The sequence below is a fragment of the Podarcis filfolensis genome (assembly GCF_964270895.1).
Source record: "Podarcis filfolensis genome assembly, chromosome: 2".
Classification (NCBI taxonomy): domain Eukaryota; kingdom Metazoa; phylum Chordata; class Lepidosauria; order Squamata; family Lacertidae; genus Podarcis; species Podarcis filfolensis.
This window is the reverse complement of record NC_139605.1, coordinates 17,798,385-17,817,803: the sequence shown is the minus strand read 5'-3', so window position 1 is coordinate 17,817,803 and position 19,419 is coordinate 17,798,385. Positions and strand designations below refer to the sequence as shown.

The 19,419-nt window shown below is 45.5% G+C and overlaps 3 protein-coding genes across 3 annotated transcripts in view; all 3 read left to right on the top strand.

Annotated features, from left to right (window-relative positions):
* The window catches only part of LOC310757133 (olfactory receptor 2D3-like), a 181,528-nt gene extending 172,926 nt beyond the window's left edge, over positions 1-8,602 (top strand). The window contains exon 4 of the mRNA XM_083602330.1: positions 7,409-8,602. Within this exon, the coding sequence (XP_083458456.1) occupies positions 7,416-8,354 (939 nt within the window). The 5' untranslated portion in view covers positions 7,409-7,415 and the 3' untranslated portion in view covers positions 8,355-8,602. The remainder of the gene's footprint in view (positions 1-7,408) is intronic.
* LOC310758203 (olfactory receptor 2V1-like) overlaps positions 1-14,169 on the top strand; it is a gene marked incomplete at its 3' end in the record, with an annotated part of 192,923 nt that extends 178,754 nt beyond the window's left edge. Inside the window, exon 3 of the mRNA XM_083604131.1 lies at positions 13,581-14,169. Within this exon, the coding sequence (XP_083460257.1) occupies positions 13,581-14,169 (589 nt within the window). The remainder of the gene's footprint in view (positions 1-13,580) is intronic.
* A 3,881-nt stretch (positions 14,170-18,050) lies between these two features.
* Positions 18,051-18,995, top strand: LOC310758202 (olfactory receptor 2T2-like; the record flags this gene model as incomplete). The annotated part of the gene is made up of 1 exon (XM_083604130.1): positions 18,051-18,995. One exon carries the CDS (start codon positions 18,051-18,053, stop codon positions 18,993-18,995), a length of 945 nt encoding a protein of 314 aa, XP_083460256.1.
* Positions 18,996-19,419: the final 424 nt, after the last annotated feature.

Here is a 19,419-nt window from a genome sequence, read left to right as displayed (position 1 = left end):
ATGGAATCTGTCCATTTGCTAAATCAGTCTGGGATTCCCTTAATTTTCAGTATTCCCAACGCCATTTTTCTTTCTTTCGGGTCTCTTCACACGATATTCTAGAGTAGGACTGTACTGAATTGACAAGGGCCATTTCTCAACTATTCCACCAAACTCAAACTGTGAGAGCCAGTGTGGTGTAGTGGTTAAGAGTGATGGACTCGTAATCTGGGGAACCGGGTTCGCTTCCCCGCTCCTCCACATGCAGCTGCTGTGGGCTAGTCACACTTCTGTGAAGTCTCTCAGCCTCACTCACCTCACAGAGTGTTTGTTGTGGAAGAGGAAGGGAAAGGAGAATGTGAGCTGCTTTGAGGCTCCTTAGGGTAGTGATAAAGCGGGATGTCAAATCCAAACTCTTCTTCTTCCTCTTCTTCAGAATCCAACTGTGGAGGAAGCATATAGCCAGCATGGCTGGCAACCATCAAAAACTTCCTCCATGAATTGGTTCAACACTTGTCTAAAGCCATCCACGGTGGTGATCATCACTGTTGGAGCAAGTTCCACAGTTTAGCTACGCACTGGGTGAAGACGTACTTTCTTAATCCGCCCTGATTCTTCCAACATTTGGCTTTATTGGAAACCCAAAAGTTCTGAGCATCCAGAAAGAGGAATATTTTTTCTCTCTATCCATCTATCCACCATCGATTTATATAAAGGTGATTTTATTAAGGTTTCTCAGCTCTGTATCAAAGATCAACATTTTCACTTTGCAATGTTATTGTAATTTATTTCTCCTCTGTAAAGCTCAACCAAGAATTTAACTCCCAATTAAAGGAAACTTATTTGCTATGGGCCTAAAGAACGAACCTTCAACCCTAGATTTTCTGTGCACTGATAGGAAGGGGAATTGCACCCAACATGGCCGTTGTTACAGAGGGAACTAAAGTTAAAAGCTTAAATGTGAGACCATTTCTGCTACATACAAATCAGGCTTAGATTTGTTCTCTGAACAAAGCAATACTGGCACACTGCGAAGCAAGCAGAAATCATTCGGCACATGCGAGGAGTTGAATACCGCCCTCTGAAATAAACATTGGTTTCTGAAATAAATGTTCATTTCTGAAATGAATGGTTGATTTCAGTGAGCCTACTCTGTGTATGACTAAGTGTGGAACCAACCTTTGAGTGGTTATCCATAACCTAAGAGACATGGCGCAATGTACACATAAGCAAACCCAAAGTTTCTCCTAGGTAATTGAAGGAGACCTCTGCAGGTGATGTAGTTGGGAGTGTGACAGACAGGCCTTGGGGCTGCCTCTTGGTGACCCAGCAACCAATGAAAGCTGGCAAGACAATCAACCAGTCAGGAGAGAAAGACTAGAATTTAAGTTACATGCTGACAGCATAACAATCATATAAGGATGATACAGGCGCACAAGGTTTCACTTTGTGAGTAAGGTTAGCTAAATGCTTGAAGGCACTGAGTGGGTGTTTCTGGCTAGAGCTCTGATAGCTATTCTAGGTGGGGAAAGCCTACATAAGACTTGGTTTGTAAGAGAGTGCTCTTCAAAAGTTTATCTGTAAAGAGTTTTGTTTTGAAGTAAACATTGTGCCTTACCTGTGAAACCATCAAGCATTAAACCATGGGTAGGCATGGGTAAGACACATTCTACTCATGTAAAGAAGAAGAAGAAGAAGAGTTTGGATTTGATATCCCGCTTTATCACTACCTGAAGGAGTCTCCAAGCGGCTAACATTCTCCTTTCCCTTCCTCCCCCACAACAAACACTCTGTGAGGTGAGTGGGGCTGAGAGACTTCAGAGAAGTGAGACTGGCCCAAGGTCACCCAGCAGCTGCATGTGGAGGAGCGGAGACGCAAACCCGGTTCACCAGATTACGAGACTACCGCTCTTAACCACTACACCACACACGCTGATTCCCGGACAGTCTGCAGGCCGGACTGAGAAGGCGATTGGGCCACATCCAGCCCCCGCACTTTAGGTTGCCTACCCCTAGTTTAAACAATCGTTAACCTTTCTGCCTCTGCTTATCTCACACAGAGAAGCTTCCAGTAGCTTCCAGAACCCTCTTGAATGAATTAGAATAGGAAAGCTATCTACACATTAGATCAATCCTTTCTGCACTAAGAAATGCAAACTGACATGATGATGGTACAAAACACTGAAACTATTTTGTCCTGGAATGGTGTCTGATATGCCTTGGGTCTCAGGTACTTGAGCCTAGCTGCCCCATAGAAGAGTCCCACCACCACCAAGTGGGAGAGGCAAGTGCCCAGTACTTTCTGACTCTTTCCTAAACAGCGGGCACCAAGACTTGCAGAGAGGTCTCCAACCAAACTGCCGCTATCAGAGCCAGGCAGATATTCCTCCTAGTAAGGACCGGATGTTGCAAAAGCCCCATACCTGCCATAGGACATTGCTGCAAGGATGAGGCATTCTGCTGTACCCGTCATCAGAGTGAAAAATATCTGAGCTGAACATCTAGCCAGAGAAATGACATTCATCTTGCTTACAAAATCCACAACCATTTTAGGGCCAGTGGCAAGTGTTTGACAGATGTCCATGAAGGCTAACGGGCTAAGGAAAAAATACATTGGGGGGTGAAGAGCAGAATCTGCCTGGATCAGATAGAAAAAGAGGCTGTTTTCAGAGAGGACGTTGATGAACATAAAGACCAGCAGAGCAAAGAAGAGAGTGGGCAACCAGGTTTGGCTTTAAAAAACTCTCAAGAGTAAATTCAGTCCATGATGTTGCATTGTACTTTCCATTCCTTTTACCGCTGCCTCACAAGAGTGCAATTATAGGCCACATTCAGGTTTCATACAAGCCAGGTCTGGGGCTGAAAGTATAGCCTATATCCAGACCAACACGGTAAATGTAATAAACCAGGGTTGCTATATTTCAGAAGGTGAAAATCCGGACACTGAATTTGTTGTCTTTTGGCCAAAGTTGCTGAGGTTTTCTTAGTTTTGTCCAAATTGGTTGAGCATTTTTGCTATATATATATATATATATATATATATATATATATATATATATATGACATTTTTGAGCTTTTTTTTAAGGATATTTGCCAAAATCTAGACTTCCAGCATGTAATGTCAATGGTGGTGGGTTCAAAGCAAACCAGATCCACAGTCTAAGTACAATGGAAGCATTTAACTGGAGCTGAATCAAAACTAGTACTATTATTTGTTTCTTGTAGGGTTGCCATATGTTCAGATTTTTCCGGACGTTTCAGTGATTTCCGGCTGCCGTATTCTGGCTATGTCACCACCATTGACATTACCGTTCTAAAAAAATAATTTATTTGAATTTAGATGAAAAAAGATAATTTAGATGAACGAACTTCCGTGTTCAAACTGTCTTTCTGCTTTTGAACAAGTTTTAATTTGCTAAGTGCTACTCAGTCTCTCATTAAAACTTCTTTAATTACATTACTCAGGGCGAAAATAGTCTTAGTCTTCAACAAGACCCATTGGTACATGTTAATCGGGTTCATTAAAGAGCTGTTGTTTTAACAAACTAAAACTGTTTTGTAAAAAATAACCTCAAGGGGAAAGGTTTCAGTTAATAAGGTTCATTGCTTCTGGGAGGTAGTTAGTTGTTGCAAAGAAGCACTGCAGGGAAACTCTGAGATATATGGAACTCTTCAAAAGTTTCTATTTGAAATAGCCCGTGATGGATTCTCAAGAGATTTAAATTTATTTGTTTTGATTAGATTCTGTATTGATTTTTTTCCACAGGAAAATTATCCCAGATCATAAGATGTATCATTCAGACACTAAAACAGGTGCACATTCCTATTTGTCCCAGTGATGTAATCATTTAACCTATAAATGATTATCTCCACTGTCAGTTTCTAATTACTGATCAAACAGGAATCTTCTAATAGCCAGCTTCTCTTCCTCTCTCTTTGGGTTCACATGGCTAATCTCTGCATGTGCACAGCTAAATGGCAGAACCTACAAAGGCTGCTTGACTTGAAACCCATAACTTGGAAATGGACTAAATTCCTTATCCGCTATTGGCTATAATGTGCCATTTATTGGAAAGTTCATGTCTCATCTGGATGCTCCATCAGCTACAAGCTGTTAGTTGCTGATGGCAACAGGATTAGGTCTCTTCTATTCCAACCGTTAGGGACGTGGGTGGCGCTGTGGGTTAAACCACAGAGCCTAGGACTTGCCAATCAGAAGGTCGGCAGTTCGAATCCCTGCGACGGGGTGAGCTCCCGTTGCTCAGTCCCTTCTCCTGCCAACCTAGCAGTTCGAAAGCACGTCAAAGTGCAAATAGATGAATAGGTACTGCTCCGGCGGGAAGGTAAACGGCATTTCCGTGTGCTGCTCTGGTTCGCCAGAAGCGGCTTAGTCATGCTGGCCACATGACCCGGAAGCTGTACGCCGGCTCCCTCGGCCAATAAAGCGAGATAAGCACCACAACCCCAGAGTCAGTCACGACTGGACCTAATGGTCAGGGGTCCCTTTACCTTTACCTTATTCCAACCGTTATGAATAGTAGAGGCAGCTTGTTTCAGTGAGAGAGGATTTTCATAAAAATAGACATCATTGAAGACCTTGCTCTATCTCATTACTACGTGCATTCATCTCTCTTAGATGGACTTGATGTTCAAAGGACTACAAAAGGAGACGGAAGCGGGAAAAGTGAACTAAAGGAGAGGGGGCAGAGCCAGCCCACCCATGTGGCGCACTGAGGCAGCCACTTCGGGTGGCAGAATCTTGTGGGGTGGTGACCCTGCCCTCCCCACCCTGCTGTCACCACTGGAGAAGGGGAAAGAAGAAGAAGCTTCCAGCGAGATCTCATGGAGCTCTCATGAAATTGTTGCAGGGAAGCCACTTCACCTAAGGGAAGGAGAAGCAGGAATAAAACTATAGGATACCTGAAAAATTGTCTAACCCCTTATACACCCAATTGATCATGGTACTCAAGAGGTCAAGGCCTCTTGAAGGTACCACCTGATCAGGAGTTCCATTCTGTACAATATAAGAATTGAGGCTCTAGTGTTGTGGCACCTGCCCGCTGGGATTCCCCCTGCCCCATTAAATATTAGACAGGCACCATCTCTGTTGTCTTTCTGGCGCCTACTGAATACTGTCCCCTTTCAACAAGCCTTTTAAGTCGGGACATTTGGTCCCCATTTGCATCTGTATGGGAATTGTTTTCAATATATTTTTTTAAAAAATGTGTTTTTACTGTTTTATTGCTTGCTGCTGGAAGCAGGAAAAGAGATGTTTGAGACTCAAAGATTTTCCAGATAACACGAAGGAAACCAGTCAATGCAACTTATGTGCTCCAGAAATAACAAGCTATTGAGTCCTCAGTGAATTTCTTCAAGAACTGAATTCTTCTGGGACTGACAGTCATCCTGGAAGAATATAAAATCATTGTTTATTTCCTCCTAAGTTCTCATCCATCACTGAATGAGCAGCAGAAGTTATTCTCCAGAATGATCCACTTTCCTGCTTTGATTGAATTATGCTTCTCCTTGGCTTCTTGACTTATCCATCATACTTTGTCAGAGACCAGCTTTGATCCTTGTAGCATGTGGAGACTTAATTGTCAAAAAATATATATCTTGTGTAGATCTAGGAGGAGGAACAGTGGCAAATGTAGTTGGTTCAGGTGCAAATTCTACTGTCAGAATGAAGCTTGACAGCTGCTTCAGAGATAGAACTAGTTGAAGAGGTTTTCAGGTTAATAATGTATGGGCACAATTTTGGGAGAGAGTGGTTCATGCATGAAGAAGAATCTATTTCCAGTTGTGGACATAAAGGATGAAGGTAAGCAAATGCTTCAGTTGTCAAAACTGTCATTCTATCTGCATAGACCTCGTGGACACCAAGGAATGGAACCTTCCAGATTTTCATCCAAAAAATTCCAAAATATTTAAAAGGGTCATTGGTGTTCTTGCTGTTCTAAACGAGTGTGTGAGTATAGGAAAGATCCGTTAGCTGAGAATCTGAGACCTAAGACAATGAGGAAGTTAGCTTTTCCTTGCTTTGGTGGTTATGTATACAGTTGGCTCTTGAAAAACAAGTTTTCCTCCTTTATGTGTGCTTCTGCTGCCAGAGAGAATGAAATGACCTTTGGCTGAGCGGTAAAATCTTTGACTGGCTGCAACAGGACAGGGGTGGGAATCATCAGGATGGGAGAGACCTGAAGACCCCGTAAAGCAGCCTTCCCCATGCTGAGAATCTCCAAATGTGTTGGACTTCTAATCTCAGCCAATGATCAGGGCTGTCAAGAGTTGTAGTCCAGTCCCTCTGAAGGACACCAGACTACTAAAAGCTTGTTAAAGAGAAGCCCATATGGATGAAGGAAGTTATCCTTCATTGCTAGAAGAAGTCTGATGGAGCAAAGAAACAGAATCATCACCCAGTCTGACCTGGTAAAGGAAATTCTCACTGTCCCTAAATATTGTGACCATCTGGTTCCTGAAAACAAAACCCGTTTTCTGAGGGGCTTCTTACCCCAGCAGACCATTTTCAGTTTTCAGACTAGGGTCAAACTAGGGGTGGCAGTGGCTTAATAATGTGTCTGCCTATTCATGCATGAAGTTGGGGGGCAGGCAGGGGTTGCAGCTGCAGCAGAGTGCACACAATCATAGAGTCATAAGGGACCTGGGAGATCATGCAGTCTGCAATCCGCAGTACAAATGCAACGTCCTTATCCAGAGTCTATTGAAATGACCGTAGTGAATGAGGTTGTCTCTTCTATTGTCAATCAGTTTTTACTGCAAGAAAGTCCCTCCTGACCTATAGCCAAAATATGCTTCCCTGAAATTTTACCTCTTGACTCTAGAGCTTCTGTCTGGAGCAATAGACTACATATATTGGACTAGCTGGACAAATAATATGATCACCTTTTCTATATCTGGTTTTGACCTTAAAGAGGGGCATAGGAGTGAGGGAAGGAGAACCCGACCATGGTAAGGGGTGGCAGTGCTTTCCGGACCTCCTGCTACTGGCATCACCACAGCTTTCACTGGGAGGGACAAGGCAGTGACATGGTCAGTGTAGTGCAAACTCACTGGCAGAGCCAATCCAGCACTTCCTGCTAGTGCATTTGCACCACCTCTCCTTGTCCCTTCCCCTCTGTCTGCCGGTAAGCTGCTGACACCAGGCGGCAATGGGAGGCCAGGTAGGTGCTGCCCCTCCCTGTCCCCAGTGTTACCTGCCCCCATGCCGCCCTCCATGCCCAGTGCATTTCTGCTATAGATGCTATTGGGAAGGGAGTTTGGGTGATGAACTATGAGACTTTTATATGAGGGGAGTGGGGAAGGTCCAGTTCCCTCCACCTTCACATAGGGATGTGTGGAGGGGATTTTGTTAGGCATGCATTTTAACGTGAAATTGCCAGTTTTTAAACTTCCCTGTCATTTGTCTTAGGCTAAGGATGGCAAAGGATCTTACAGGGGCAAATCAAAGTTCTGTGTCTGAATTCATTCTTCTCGGGTTCTCAAGCCAGCCCCAAATGCAGAAGCTGCTGTTTGCGATCTTCCTGACCATGTACCTGATGACCCTGCTAGGGAACAGCCTTATTATCATCCTTATCAGGACCGACTCCCGTCTCCACACACCCATGTACTTCTTCTTGGCCAACCTCTCCTTCTTGGACATCAGCTATAGTACCACTATAGGGCCCCAGATGCTGATACACCTCCTCTCCCAGAGGAAAACCATCTCCTTTGCTGGCTGCGCTACCCAGATGTACGTCTTCCTGTCCCTGGGGATAACTGAGTGTGTCCTCTACGCTGTGATGGCTTACGATAGGTATGCCGCCATCTGCCACCCGCTGCGCTACACTCTCATCATGAGCAGGCCTCTCTGCCTCAAGATGGCCGCCGGGTCGTGGGCCTGTGGCTTCTTCTTTGCCATGATGCACACCGGATTCACCATGCAGCTGCCTTATTGCGGCCCCAATGAGATCAACCACTTTTTCTGTGAGGTGCCGGCCATCTTGGAATTGGCCTGTGCAGACACCCGGGTCAATGAGCTGGTGGACTTTGTGGTGGGCGTGATTGTGCTCATGATCCCACTTTCTTTCATAGTGGTATCGTACGCTTTTGTCTTAGCAGCCATCTTGAGCATCCGTTCAGCCGAAGGAAAGTTCAAAGCCTTTTCCACCTGCACCTCGCACATCACCGTGGTGACGCTCTTCTACGGGGCTGCCATGTTCATATACATGCGCCCAGCATCCAGCTATGAACCAGAGAGGGACAAGAAGTTCTCTCTGTTTTACAATGTGGTGACTGCTCTTTTGAATCCATTTATCTATAGCCTAAGGAACAATGATGTCAAAGGAGCCCTGGTCAAACTGGTTTTCAAACAGTAAGCTGTAGTGCCTAATGTTCACGGGCAGAAGCAAAGTAAAAACGAAAACAAGGAAAAAAACGGTAGTAGCCCATCCTATTGTCACTGCATGACTCATACACTGTTCAAGAGTGGGGGTGAGGCAAGAAGGTTTCTGCATCTTGCTAAGATACATCAGGCATCTGCCAGGGACTGGCTGGATGTCAAAGAGCAGTGGGAACCTCCAAGAGAAGAAAGCTGAAAGCCAGGGAATTGGTGGTGGGACTACAATGAGTGGCCAGAGGGAGAAGAGGGAACAGACCGGGAGGAGGGGTTGGCAGGGCGTTGGACTCGATGGCCCTTGTGGTCTCTTCCAACTCTATGATTCTATGATTCTAAGCTGAAGGGGCAACAGGGTTTTGTGAGCAGGAAGCATCAGTGGCAGAGAGCAGCCCAGACTCAGAGGCAGAAGCAGAGGCTGGAGAGGAGGGGGGCCAAGAGGCAGAGATGAGGCAAACAGATGAAGAAGCCACGGGTCTCCTATGCCTTCTGTGACCTGTTCCCCTCGTCCTTGGTCTCTCAGAACCCACTGAGGTATGAAGAGAGTGAAGCAGAGGCAGATAAGGTGCCAGAGTCTCTAATTACTTGAGAAGTCCTGGGGGGAGACGAGACTTAGGCAGCTGTGCAAAGATGGGGACCTTCAGTCCTCGCAACTGCCTCATTGGGGCAAGATCTACTGGGAAGAATTGCTGTGCTCTCTAGGCCTGAGCTGTTTTGTTTCTTTGAATAAAGAGCGTTAACTTCACTGATGCCGTGTGAGTTATTGCTGGTCTGCTTCTGACACCCGCCCAGATAGAATCTCTGAGGGTGCTACAATATGCTGCAGGAGTAGGGAAGCACAGGTCTCCGTGTCCAGCCCTCAGGAATCTTCCCAGGTCTTGCCCCTCACTGATCCTGCTCCACACCCTTCTTTTGCCTGGCTGGAATATGTCTTTGGCAATCCCTCTTGTATAAAGAGAGGTGTGTGTGTGTGTGTGTGCGTGCAATGCAGCCTATTGACTGGATTATAGGTCATATTCACACAATACATCTAAAGCACTCTTTTGCCACTTCAAACACTGTGGAGAGAGAAATATTTCTCCCTCTCGCTAGAATTCATGCACATCCAATGAAACTGGACATTGGAAGATTCGGGACAGATAAGCAAATGTGCTTCTCCATACGGTGCAGAGTTAAAACTATGGAAGTCACTCCCACCAGAGGCTGTGGTGTTCACCAATTTGGAGGGCTTTGAAAGACAAATACATGGAGGTAAAGCCTATCCAGAAGGCTCTTTCTCTCTTGTTGTTAATAGTGATCTGTTGGTTCCCTGTGAAAAGGGAAAGACTGGAGATGCCATGGTTCACACTCCCATTTCTGATCTGAGGGACAATAAAGCAGCAGAACTCAGGACAGTTAAAGTGGGGTCTCAAAACACCATTGTGCTATTTGAAAGCACACAAGATAGAAAGCAGAGGGGAGAGTTGGTGACTCTACAGAGAGTACAGCAAGGTCCAGGGTGACCAAGAGAGGGAAGCTGGAAACTGTGTCAGAGCACAGAAGAACACTTCCATGCTCAGACCACAGAAGATGAATCATGGTGACATTCGACTGGATAATGTCAATAAAATAGTATTGCGGTTGCGTCTCTGACTCTGTGATGAATGCACTGTTATCTACAGGAGCTGTGGGCAGTGCCTATGGCTTTTCAGATGTTCAATTCCTGCTACCCACCAGCCCCAGACATCAGAGCAAATGGTTGGCATTGGCTCCCAGTACGTTTCCGAGCACAATTCAAAGTGTTGGTGCTGACCTTTAAAGCCCTAAACGGCCTCGGTCTTGTATACCTGAAGGAGCGTCTCCACCCCCATTGTTCCACCCGGACACTGAGATCCAGCACCAAGGGCCTTCTGGCGGTTCCCTCATTGCGAGAAGTGAGGTTACAGGGAACCAGACAGAGGGCCTTCTCGGTAGTGGTGCCCGCCCTGTAGAACGCCCCCCTTCAAATGTGAAGAAAATAAGCAGCTAACTTCTTTTTAAAAGGCATCTGAAGGCAGCCCTGTTTAGGGAAGTTTTTAATATTTAATGCTGTATTGTTTTGAACACTTGATTGGAAGCCGCCCAGAGTGGCTGGGGAAACTCAGCCAGATGGGCGGGGTATAAATAAATTATTATTATTATTATTATTATTATTATTATTGACACTGGTAGCTGATGGCACCCAGCTACATCTAGAAGCATGGGAAACTGCCTTAGATAAAAACATTGGTCCACCCAACTCAGTAGAGATGACACTGGGAGTTGGCTTTGTAGGGTTTCATGTAAGGGACATTCCCAGTCGTCTCCTTGAGATGCCAGGGATCTTGTGCATGCAAAGCAGACACTCCGCCATGGAGCTATGAATAGGAACCTGCTGTCGATGCTGCTGCTTCATGGGTGCTACTAGACAACCCACGTAAGAAACACTGTGGCGTGACATGGTGGCATCTTCCCGTTTCTCCTCAGGCAGCAAAATGGGGCACACCACTCCTGGCCATGGCTTTCCACCACAGGCTTCAGAGGGCTACATGTTTCCCCATCTCTGACATAAGAGGTGATCCTTAATTGTTCCATTGGTTCAAATCAATATATGGTTCCTTTTCAAATCAATAAGTGCACAGCCTCTTTTAAGCTCCAGTTGGTTGCATTTCTGTGTCTTCGCACCTGATATGCAGAATTCAGTTGTGAGTGTGACTGTTTGGAAAAGACTGGTATATTGAATGCGGTTATTAACTGGTCCATTCGATAAAGTTATTATGCCTCTGTTTCGCTCAATGTCTCTGGGTCCCTCTGTTACGAAAAAGGAGCAATGCTGCTGAGTGCTCCAGGTGGCTGGAAAGCCAAACAGGATGTTGATGTTTTGGGACTGTACCGTGGGAACAAGGAACAGTCTATTGTGTGCACTGAGCACCGGATGTTAGCTCAGAGTGTCACATGACCCTGTACTGGAAGTACATGGGAGGAGTTTTTCCCTCTCTGCTGTTGCTGCTGAGGAGTGCAGACATGATTTCTCTGCACTGCTGGAAAGACAGAAATAAAGGCATGTAAATACATTTCTGTCTGTCTCTTTCCCCTCCCTGGGGATGGCAGGGAAGAGGGGAGGAGTGGTTGTGTTCTACTCACGTTCGTGAGAAGGATCGGCCGATAGAGATCTGGCCTTGTCTTGCCGGGAGTCGCTGACGGGGGAGATCAACAAGGAACTCAAGCCGGGCACCTGGAGAGTGGCCAATTCCTCTGACTGATATGGCTTGAGATTCCGACACCCTCCACATCCCATAGGCAATTGCTGCAGCTTCTCCAGCCCAACTTTAATTAAAGCTGTGGGATTTAGGGGGCGTGCAAACCCAGAAAGGCTTTTCTCTCCCAGGAAGACCGTTTTAAGTTGCCTGAATGATGCAAAGGAGTAGCCATAGTTGCAAAATAAAATAGATTGTTCCAGCACCATCTCCCACTGGTAAGGATTCCTAGGGCCATAAGAAGCATTTCACTGAGGAATGCAGATGGAAAGTCAAACATCAGAGGAAAGCATAGCAACCTTTTGTGGGGTGTAGATTGCAGGTAATAAGAAGATGGGGGTAGGGCAGTTTTAAAGGGCGTTTGGATTTCCAGTGGGGCAACCAGGGCTGGGGTTGGGGGTTGAAGTTCAAAATGCCATGACTCAGCCCAGTTCTCCCCAGCAAATGACCACTATCAGCCCCCAGAATTGTTGGGTGTGCTGAGGCTATGAACAGATCTGACGACGGCCCCCACCAAGTCCTTTCTGCTCTCTCTGTTTTGAAAGATGTTATAGTCTACGGGGACTGGGTGGTGGCCAGCTGCTCATTTTCCTTTCCCATTTTCAGTTATCTGTTTTGTTTATGTGCACTTTTCTATACATGTTTGTTAACACTGGTTGGCTGGAAAATTCAGGTAGGTGTGACTTGCAAAGGAGGGCTCCGTTTTAGTTCTCACCTTGTTTTGGAAAGTGTGGATTTGACAGATTAGTCTTTTAATGCAAAATTAATGTCTCCCCAACCCTCTATTCAGAAGAGAATGTGTTTAGTGTCAGGGCAGCAAAAGCAAAGAGCATTTTATTCCTCAGGCATGATGGTGCTCTAGTTTACGTTTGTTTAAAATGCTCAAAGGTTCTGTTATTCTAATCAGACTTGGCAGACTGTTGTTTGTTCCTCTTGCTCCAGCTTGCCTATCAGGAATGTAAAAAGAGATAGAAAGCAGGGGATTGCGAGAGGAGGAGAGAAGAGGAATATTTATAAATCGATTTTTAGATTCCTAATAACTGTGTGCTTCACAAATAGATCTGTGTCTTCACAACTGAAGCACCCAAAGACTGTGGGCCAATAAAGTCCCAGGTCTGAGATGACCCAGCTGCACCCCTGTGGATTTCTGAAAGCCACTAAACTTTTGCATTCAAGTTCTAGGGTTGCCATATCTAAAGAAGGAAAAATTCAAACACAAAACGTTGTTGAGCTTTTTGCAAAAACCCTGACATTTTGCTCATTATTCGAAATTCCCCCCGGATTGTAATTTCAGCATTGGAATTCTGGACATTTCCAGGCGGAAACAGACATGTGGCAACTCTAATTAAACCATACAAGCCTGGAAGTTTACCCCCAACCATCCTCATTTCAACATAACGTATGTAATCTCACTGACCACTGAATACATAAGATGGAGCTACTGTAGAGAATGTTTTAAAAAGAAGTCCTGGCAGCTAGGGTGTTCCTTTGCTCCTGTCTCCTTCCTCTGGACTGCTTCTTTCATCACTTCTCATCACACCCTTGCTCTGCTCCAGTTCTCATGCCTCCATCTTTTCAGGTGCCCCTCTGACACGAAGGATGAATGGGACGTCCTGGACTGAGTTCATTCTTCTCGGTCTTCTCAACCACACCATGATGCACACTGTTTTCTTTGCTGCCATCCAACTTGCCTACCTCATTGCCTTGTCTGGAAACTGCCTTTTCCTATTTGTGATCCAAACTGGTCCTGATCTTCAGACCCCCATGTACTTTTTCCTCAGCCAGTTGTCCTTCATGGACATCTGTCTAATCTCTACTATTGTCCCCAGGATGACTGTGGACTACTTAGGGAAGGACAACACGATTGAGTTGGCTGGGTGTGCAACTCAGATGTTTTTCACGCTGACCATGGCAGGAGCAGAATGCCTCCTGCTGAGTGTCATGTCATATGACAGGTATGTGGCAATCTGCAAGCCTCTGCAGTATCCCATTCTCATGAGCAAGAGGATCTGCCTGGCCATGTCTGCTGGCGTCTGGGTCGGTGCTTCTCTACATGCCTTGATACACACCATTTCTGTGTTCCAGCAGCCCTTCTGTGACTCAAATAGGATCGATCAGTTCTTCTGCACAGTCCAAGCTCTGCTGAAATTGTCCTGTGCTGATACATCCACTTATGAACATGGGATATACCTTACCGGCATAATCTTGCTTCTCGGTCCCCTTTCCATCATCCTGGCTTCTTACATTGCCATTCTCATGACCGTCCTACAAATGCAATCATTGGAAGGGATGCGCAAGGCTTTTGGCACCTGCCTGTCCCATCTCTGTGTGGTTGGCATCTTCTATGGAGCAGCCAGTTTTAAGTATATGAGACCCAGGTCCTACAGAACAGCACAGCAGGATAAGGTTATCTCTGTGTTTTGTGACATTATGACCCCGATGCTGAATCCCCTGATATACAGCCTGAGGAACCGAGATGTGCTGGCTGCACTGAGGAAACGGATTGAAAAATGTACTCTGAATATACCGTTGAATAAATTCTGAGGCTGGCCACCCCAGAGGCAATCTCTGGGTGTAATCTGTATGGGGCAGGGGGGTGGGTGAGGAGAGACCAAAGTTGCATGTGGACAGAGGCAATCCTTCAGACACCCTATGCTGCCCTCCTGACAAGAATTCCCACAAACTCCCCCTTTAATTAAGAACAAAACTACGGTATATAACGCCATGCTATGTATCTAACAAGCATAGTCTGGGCTTTTGACCACTTTGTATTGGAGAAGCTCAATGTCCTTGCAATTGTAACATACGTCAAAGATAACATAAGTCAAAGAGGCTGGTAATCTTGTGTAAAATGTTTGTGTAAGATTCAAAGCCATGCAACTTTGATGCAGGGAGCAGGGATATCTCAGAGAAGTGCTTGGAAGTGGTTGGGGTAAAATGGGGCACATGTGCAGTGCTTGTTGGGATGCAGCCAAGGAATTGGGAGCAATTGGCAGGCCCCCGGCAGGCCCCAGCCCACCGGCCGGTGTGCCGGGCGATCTCAAGTCCTTGGATCAGCATGAAACTGCGACCCTAGCTTCAGAAACCTTCAGAAGCTGGGCACACATACTCAGCAGAGTAAATAACGCTGCGCAACAGAAGTGGCAGGGAGAGGCTGTGATGAGCCTATTTACAAGTAGTTTATTCAGCATACATCAGGAGGAAAACATGTCTCTCTCCTTCGTGTCCAAGCAAGCAGCATAAGCAAAAGCTATTCACAAACAGAAGTTCCCAGCAAGCTGTGCTGGAACGGAATATCCTAACAGTGCTAGGGATGAGCATGGATTGGGAAGAGAGAAGGGGATATGGGTGAGAGAGAGGGAGGTTCTGGTGGAGATCAGATTTGTGGTAAATTGCTGAGGGAGATTTAACAGAAGGGCCGTGGAAGAGAAGGTGTGGGTATGTGGGTGTGTGGGTGTGGGTGTACGTGGCACTTTTAGGACCCTGCAGTGGAGATTTTTCACTTAGGCTGACTGTGTCTTCTTCCGAGCTCCATGCAAAAAAAGAAATAAATGGGTTTTTTTTTAAAAACCAAATCTCTCTTCCCTGTTCTTCAGCTTTCTTCCAAAAAGCCCACCTCTTAACCCATATATAAATGAAAGCAATGTAAATTACAACTCCAGTTTGTTCACTCGTTTTCCCCTCAGATTATGGGTTCATCTAGTTTTATTTGTCTACAAAGCTCTCTCGTTTTATAGAGAGCAACTGGCCCCGAGAGCCAAAGGCTCAGAATTCCAAGAAAACTGGTTTGTTCCCTCCAAACTTCTGACTGACATTTGGTCAAATGCATTTCCGTTCCCACAAGCGTTCCCTGGAGGCGACATGATGCATGTTATACAATAGGTGTGAACTGCGCTGGGACTCAAGCGAAGGGTGGACCACAACCAGAACATGAGTCCTGGGTCACATGTCACATTGTTTAAACCATAGCTAAAGTATGCAGTGCGCGTCAGTATCTCAGCCAGTTAAGCAACAGATCATCGAGGCTACATATGGGGAAATTTCCTGCTTTGGGCTTCTCTCTTTTTTGCAATCGTTTTGTTTAAAGTCCTCGTGAAAATTCAACAGTAATTTTAGTGTGACTCTCTGCACATGTTTGCAGGCCATTTTGCTTCGTCTATACATTTTTGCCAAGCAGTTTCCCCTAACAGAATGCATGTTACCATGTTATTTTTGTTAATACAGTGGAACCTCGGTTTTTGAGCATCTCAGAAGTCGAACGTTTCGGCTTTCGAATACTGAAAACCCGGAAGTAACTGCTTCGGTTTTCGAACAATTTTCAGAAGCCGAACGTACCACGTGGCTTCCGTTTTGAGTTTCCCTATTGTATTGAGGCTTCCGCTTTCAGTTTTTGGTTTTCAAACGTTTTGGAAGTCAAACGGTTTTCAGGAATGGATTACGTTCGAAAACCGAGGTGCCACTGTACCTCAGAATATTTGTACACATACATAGCTGGAGAACTGCATTGCAAAATTTGGAGAAGTCCAAATTTCAAAGGAAATTTCAGCCCCCTTATTCTTTTGGAAAGTGTGGATTATGAGAGCTCATTTTCAAATGTGAACTTAATTGATTTCATCCACTATCCAAACATAGGCTCTTAGTTTTTTCTGCTTCTCTCAAAACAAACCAGGAGCTGTACCCAGGGGTTGTTCTTGGTTGACCTCTTGTGGTTTGTTGAGAGTGAGAGGTGATCACCAGCCTGGGTTTGGATTTATTGTTAAGGCAATGCATGATGGCTTGACTCCAGGGAGCATACTATAGCAGGAGCACCGCTCCTTGACATGGCTTTCCACTACAGGTTTCAGACGGCTACAGGTTTCCCCATCTCTGACATAAGAGGTGGTCTTTAATTGCTCCATTGGTGCAAAGCAATATATGGTTCCTTTTCAAATCAATAACTGCACAGCCTCTTTTAAGCTCCAGTTGGTTGCATTTCTGTGTCTTCGCACCTGATATGCAGAATTCAGTTGCGAGTGTGACTGTTTGGAAAAGACTGGTATACTGAAAGCGGCTATTATCTGGTCCAATCGATAAAGTTATTATGCCTCTGTTTCACTCAGTGTCTCTGGGTCCCTCCACATCCCATAGGAAATTGCTGCAGCTTCTCCAGCCCAACTTTAATTAAAGCTGTGGGATTCAGGAGGCTTTTCTCTCCCAGGGAGACTGTTTTAAGTTGCCTGAATGATGCAAAGGATAGTCATAGTTGCAAAATAAAATAGGTTGTTCCAGCACCATATCCCACTGGTAAGGATTCCTAGGGCCATAAGAAGCATTTCACTGAGGAATGCAGATGGAAAGTCAAACATCAGAGGAAAGCATAGCAACCTTTTGTGGGGTGTAGATTGCAGGTAATAAGAAGATGGGGGTAGGGCAGTTTTAAAGGGCGTTTGGATTTCCAGTGGGGCAACCAGGGCTGGGGTTGGGGGTTGAAGTTCAAAATGCCATGACTCAGCCCAGTTCTCCCCAGCAAATGACCACTATCAGCCCCCAGAATTGTTGGGTGTGCTGAGGCTATGAACAGATCTGACGACGGCCCCCACCAAGTCCTTTCTGCTCTCTCTTTTTTGAAAGATCTTATAGTCTATGGGGACTGGGTGTTGGCCAGCTGCTCATTTTCCTTTCCCATTTTCAGTTATCTGTTTTGTTTATGTGCACTTTTCTATACATGTTTGTTAACACTGGTTGGCTGGAAAATTCAGGTAGGTGTGACTTGCAAAGGAGGGCTCCGTTTTAGTTCTCACCTTGTTTTGGAAAGTGTGGATTTGACAGATTAGTCTTTTAATGCAAAATTAATGTCTCCCCAACCCTCTATTCAGAAGAGAATGTGTTTAGTGTCAGGGCAGCAAAAGCAAAGAGCATTTTATTCCTCAGGCATGATGGTGCTCTAGTTTACGTTTGTTTAAAATGCTCAAAGGTTCTGTTATTCTAATCAGACTTGGCAGACTGTTGTTTGTTCCTCTTGCTCCAGCTTGCCTATCAGGAATGTAGAAAGAGATAGAAAGCAGGGGATTCGAGAGGAGGAGAGAAGAGGAATATTTATAAATCGATTTTTAGATTCCTAATAACTGTGTGCTTCACAAATAGAACTGTGTGCGTCACAACTGAAGCACCCAAAGACTGTGGGACAATAAAGTCCCAGGTCTGAGATGACCCAGCTGCACCCCTGTGGATTTCTGAAAGCCACTAAACTTTTGCATTCAAGTTCTAGGGTTGACATATGCAAAGAAGGAAAAACCCAGACACAAAAAGTTGTTGAGCTTTTTGCAAAGACCCTGACATTTTGCTGATTTTTTGAAATTCTGCTTCTTTCATCACTTCTCATCACACCTTTGCTCTGCTCCAGTTCTCATGCCTTCATCTTTTCAGGTGCCCCTCTGACACGAAGGATGAATGGGACGTCCTGGACTGAGTTCATTCTTCTCGGTCTTCTCAACCACACCATGATGCACACTGTTTTCTTTGCTGCCATCCAACTTGCCTACCTCATTGCCTTGTCTGGAAACTGCCTCTTCCTATTTGTGATCCAAACTGGTCCTGATCTTCAGAGCCCCATGTACTTCTTCCTCAGCCAGTTGTCCGTCATGGACATCTGTCTAATTTCTACTGTTGTCCCCAAAATGACCGTGGATTACTTAGGGAAGGACAACACGATTGAGTTGGCTGGGTGTGTGACTCAGATATTTTTCACGCTGACCATGGCAGGAGCAGAATGCCTCCTGCTGACTGTCATGTCATATGACAGGTATGTGGCAATCTGCAAGCCTCTGCAGTATCCCATCCTCATGAGCAAGAGGATCTGCTTGGCCATGTCAGCTGGCGTCTGGGTCAGTGCTTCTCTTCATGCCTTGATATATGCCATTGTTGTGTTCCAACAGACCTTCTGTGAGTCAAATAGGATCGATCAGTTCCTCTGCGCAGTCCGAGCTCTGCTGAAATTGTCCTGTTCTGATACATCCATTTATGAACTTGGGAAATACCTTTCCGTCATAATATTTTTTCTCGGTCCCCTTTCCATCATCCTGGCTTCTTACATTGCCATTCTCATGACCGTCCTACAAATGCAATCGCTGGAAGGGATGCACAAGGCTTTTGGCACCTGCCTGTCCCATCTCTGTGTGGTTGGCATCTTCTATGGAGCAGCCAGTTTTAAGTATATGAGACCCAGGTCCTACAGAACAGCACAACAGGATAAGGTTATCTCTGTGTTTTGTGACATTATGACCCCGATGCTGAATCCCCTGATATACAGCCTGAGGAACCGAGATGTGCTGGCTGCACTGAGGAAACAGATTGAAAAATGTACTCTGAATATACCGTTGAGTAAATTCTGAGGCTGGCCACGGCCACCCCAGAGGCAATCTCTGGGTGTAATCTGTATGGGCCAGGGGGTGGGTGAGGAGAGTCCAAAGTTGCATGTGGACAGAGGCAATCCTTCAGACACCCTATGCTGCCCTCCTGATAAAGATTCCCACCCACCACCCCCTTTAAGAGCAATACTGTATAACTCCATGCTATGTATCTAACAAGCATAGTCTGGCCTTTTGACCACTTTGTATTGGAGAAGGTCAATGTCCTTGCAATTGTAACAGACGTCAAAGATAACAGGAGTATTGTGTAAGATTCAAAGCCGTGCAACAGGGATATCTCAGAGAAGTGCTTGGAAGTGGTTGGTGTAAAATGGGGACGTGCTATGGATGAGGATGGATTGGGAAGAGAGAAGGGGATGTAGGTGGGAGAGAGGGAGGTTCTGGTGGA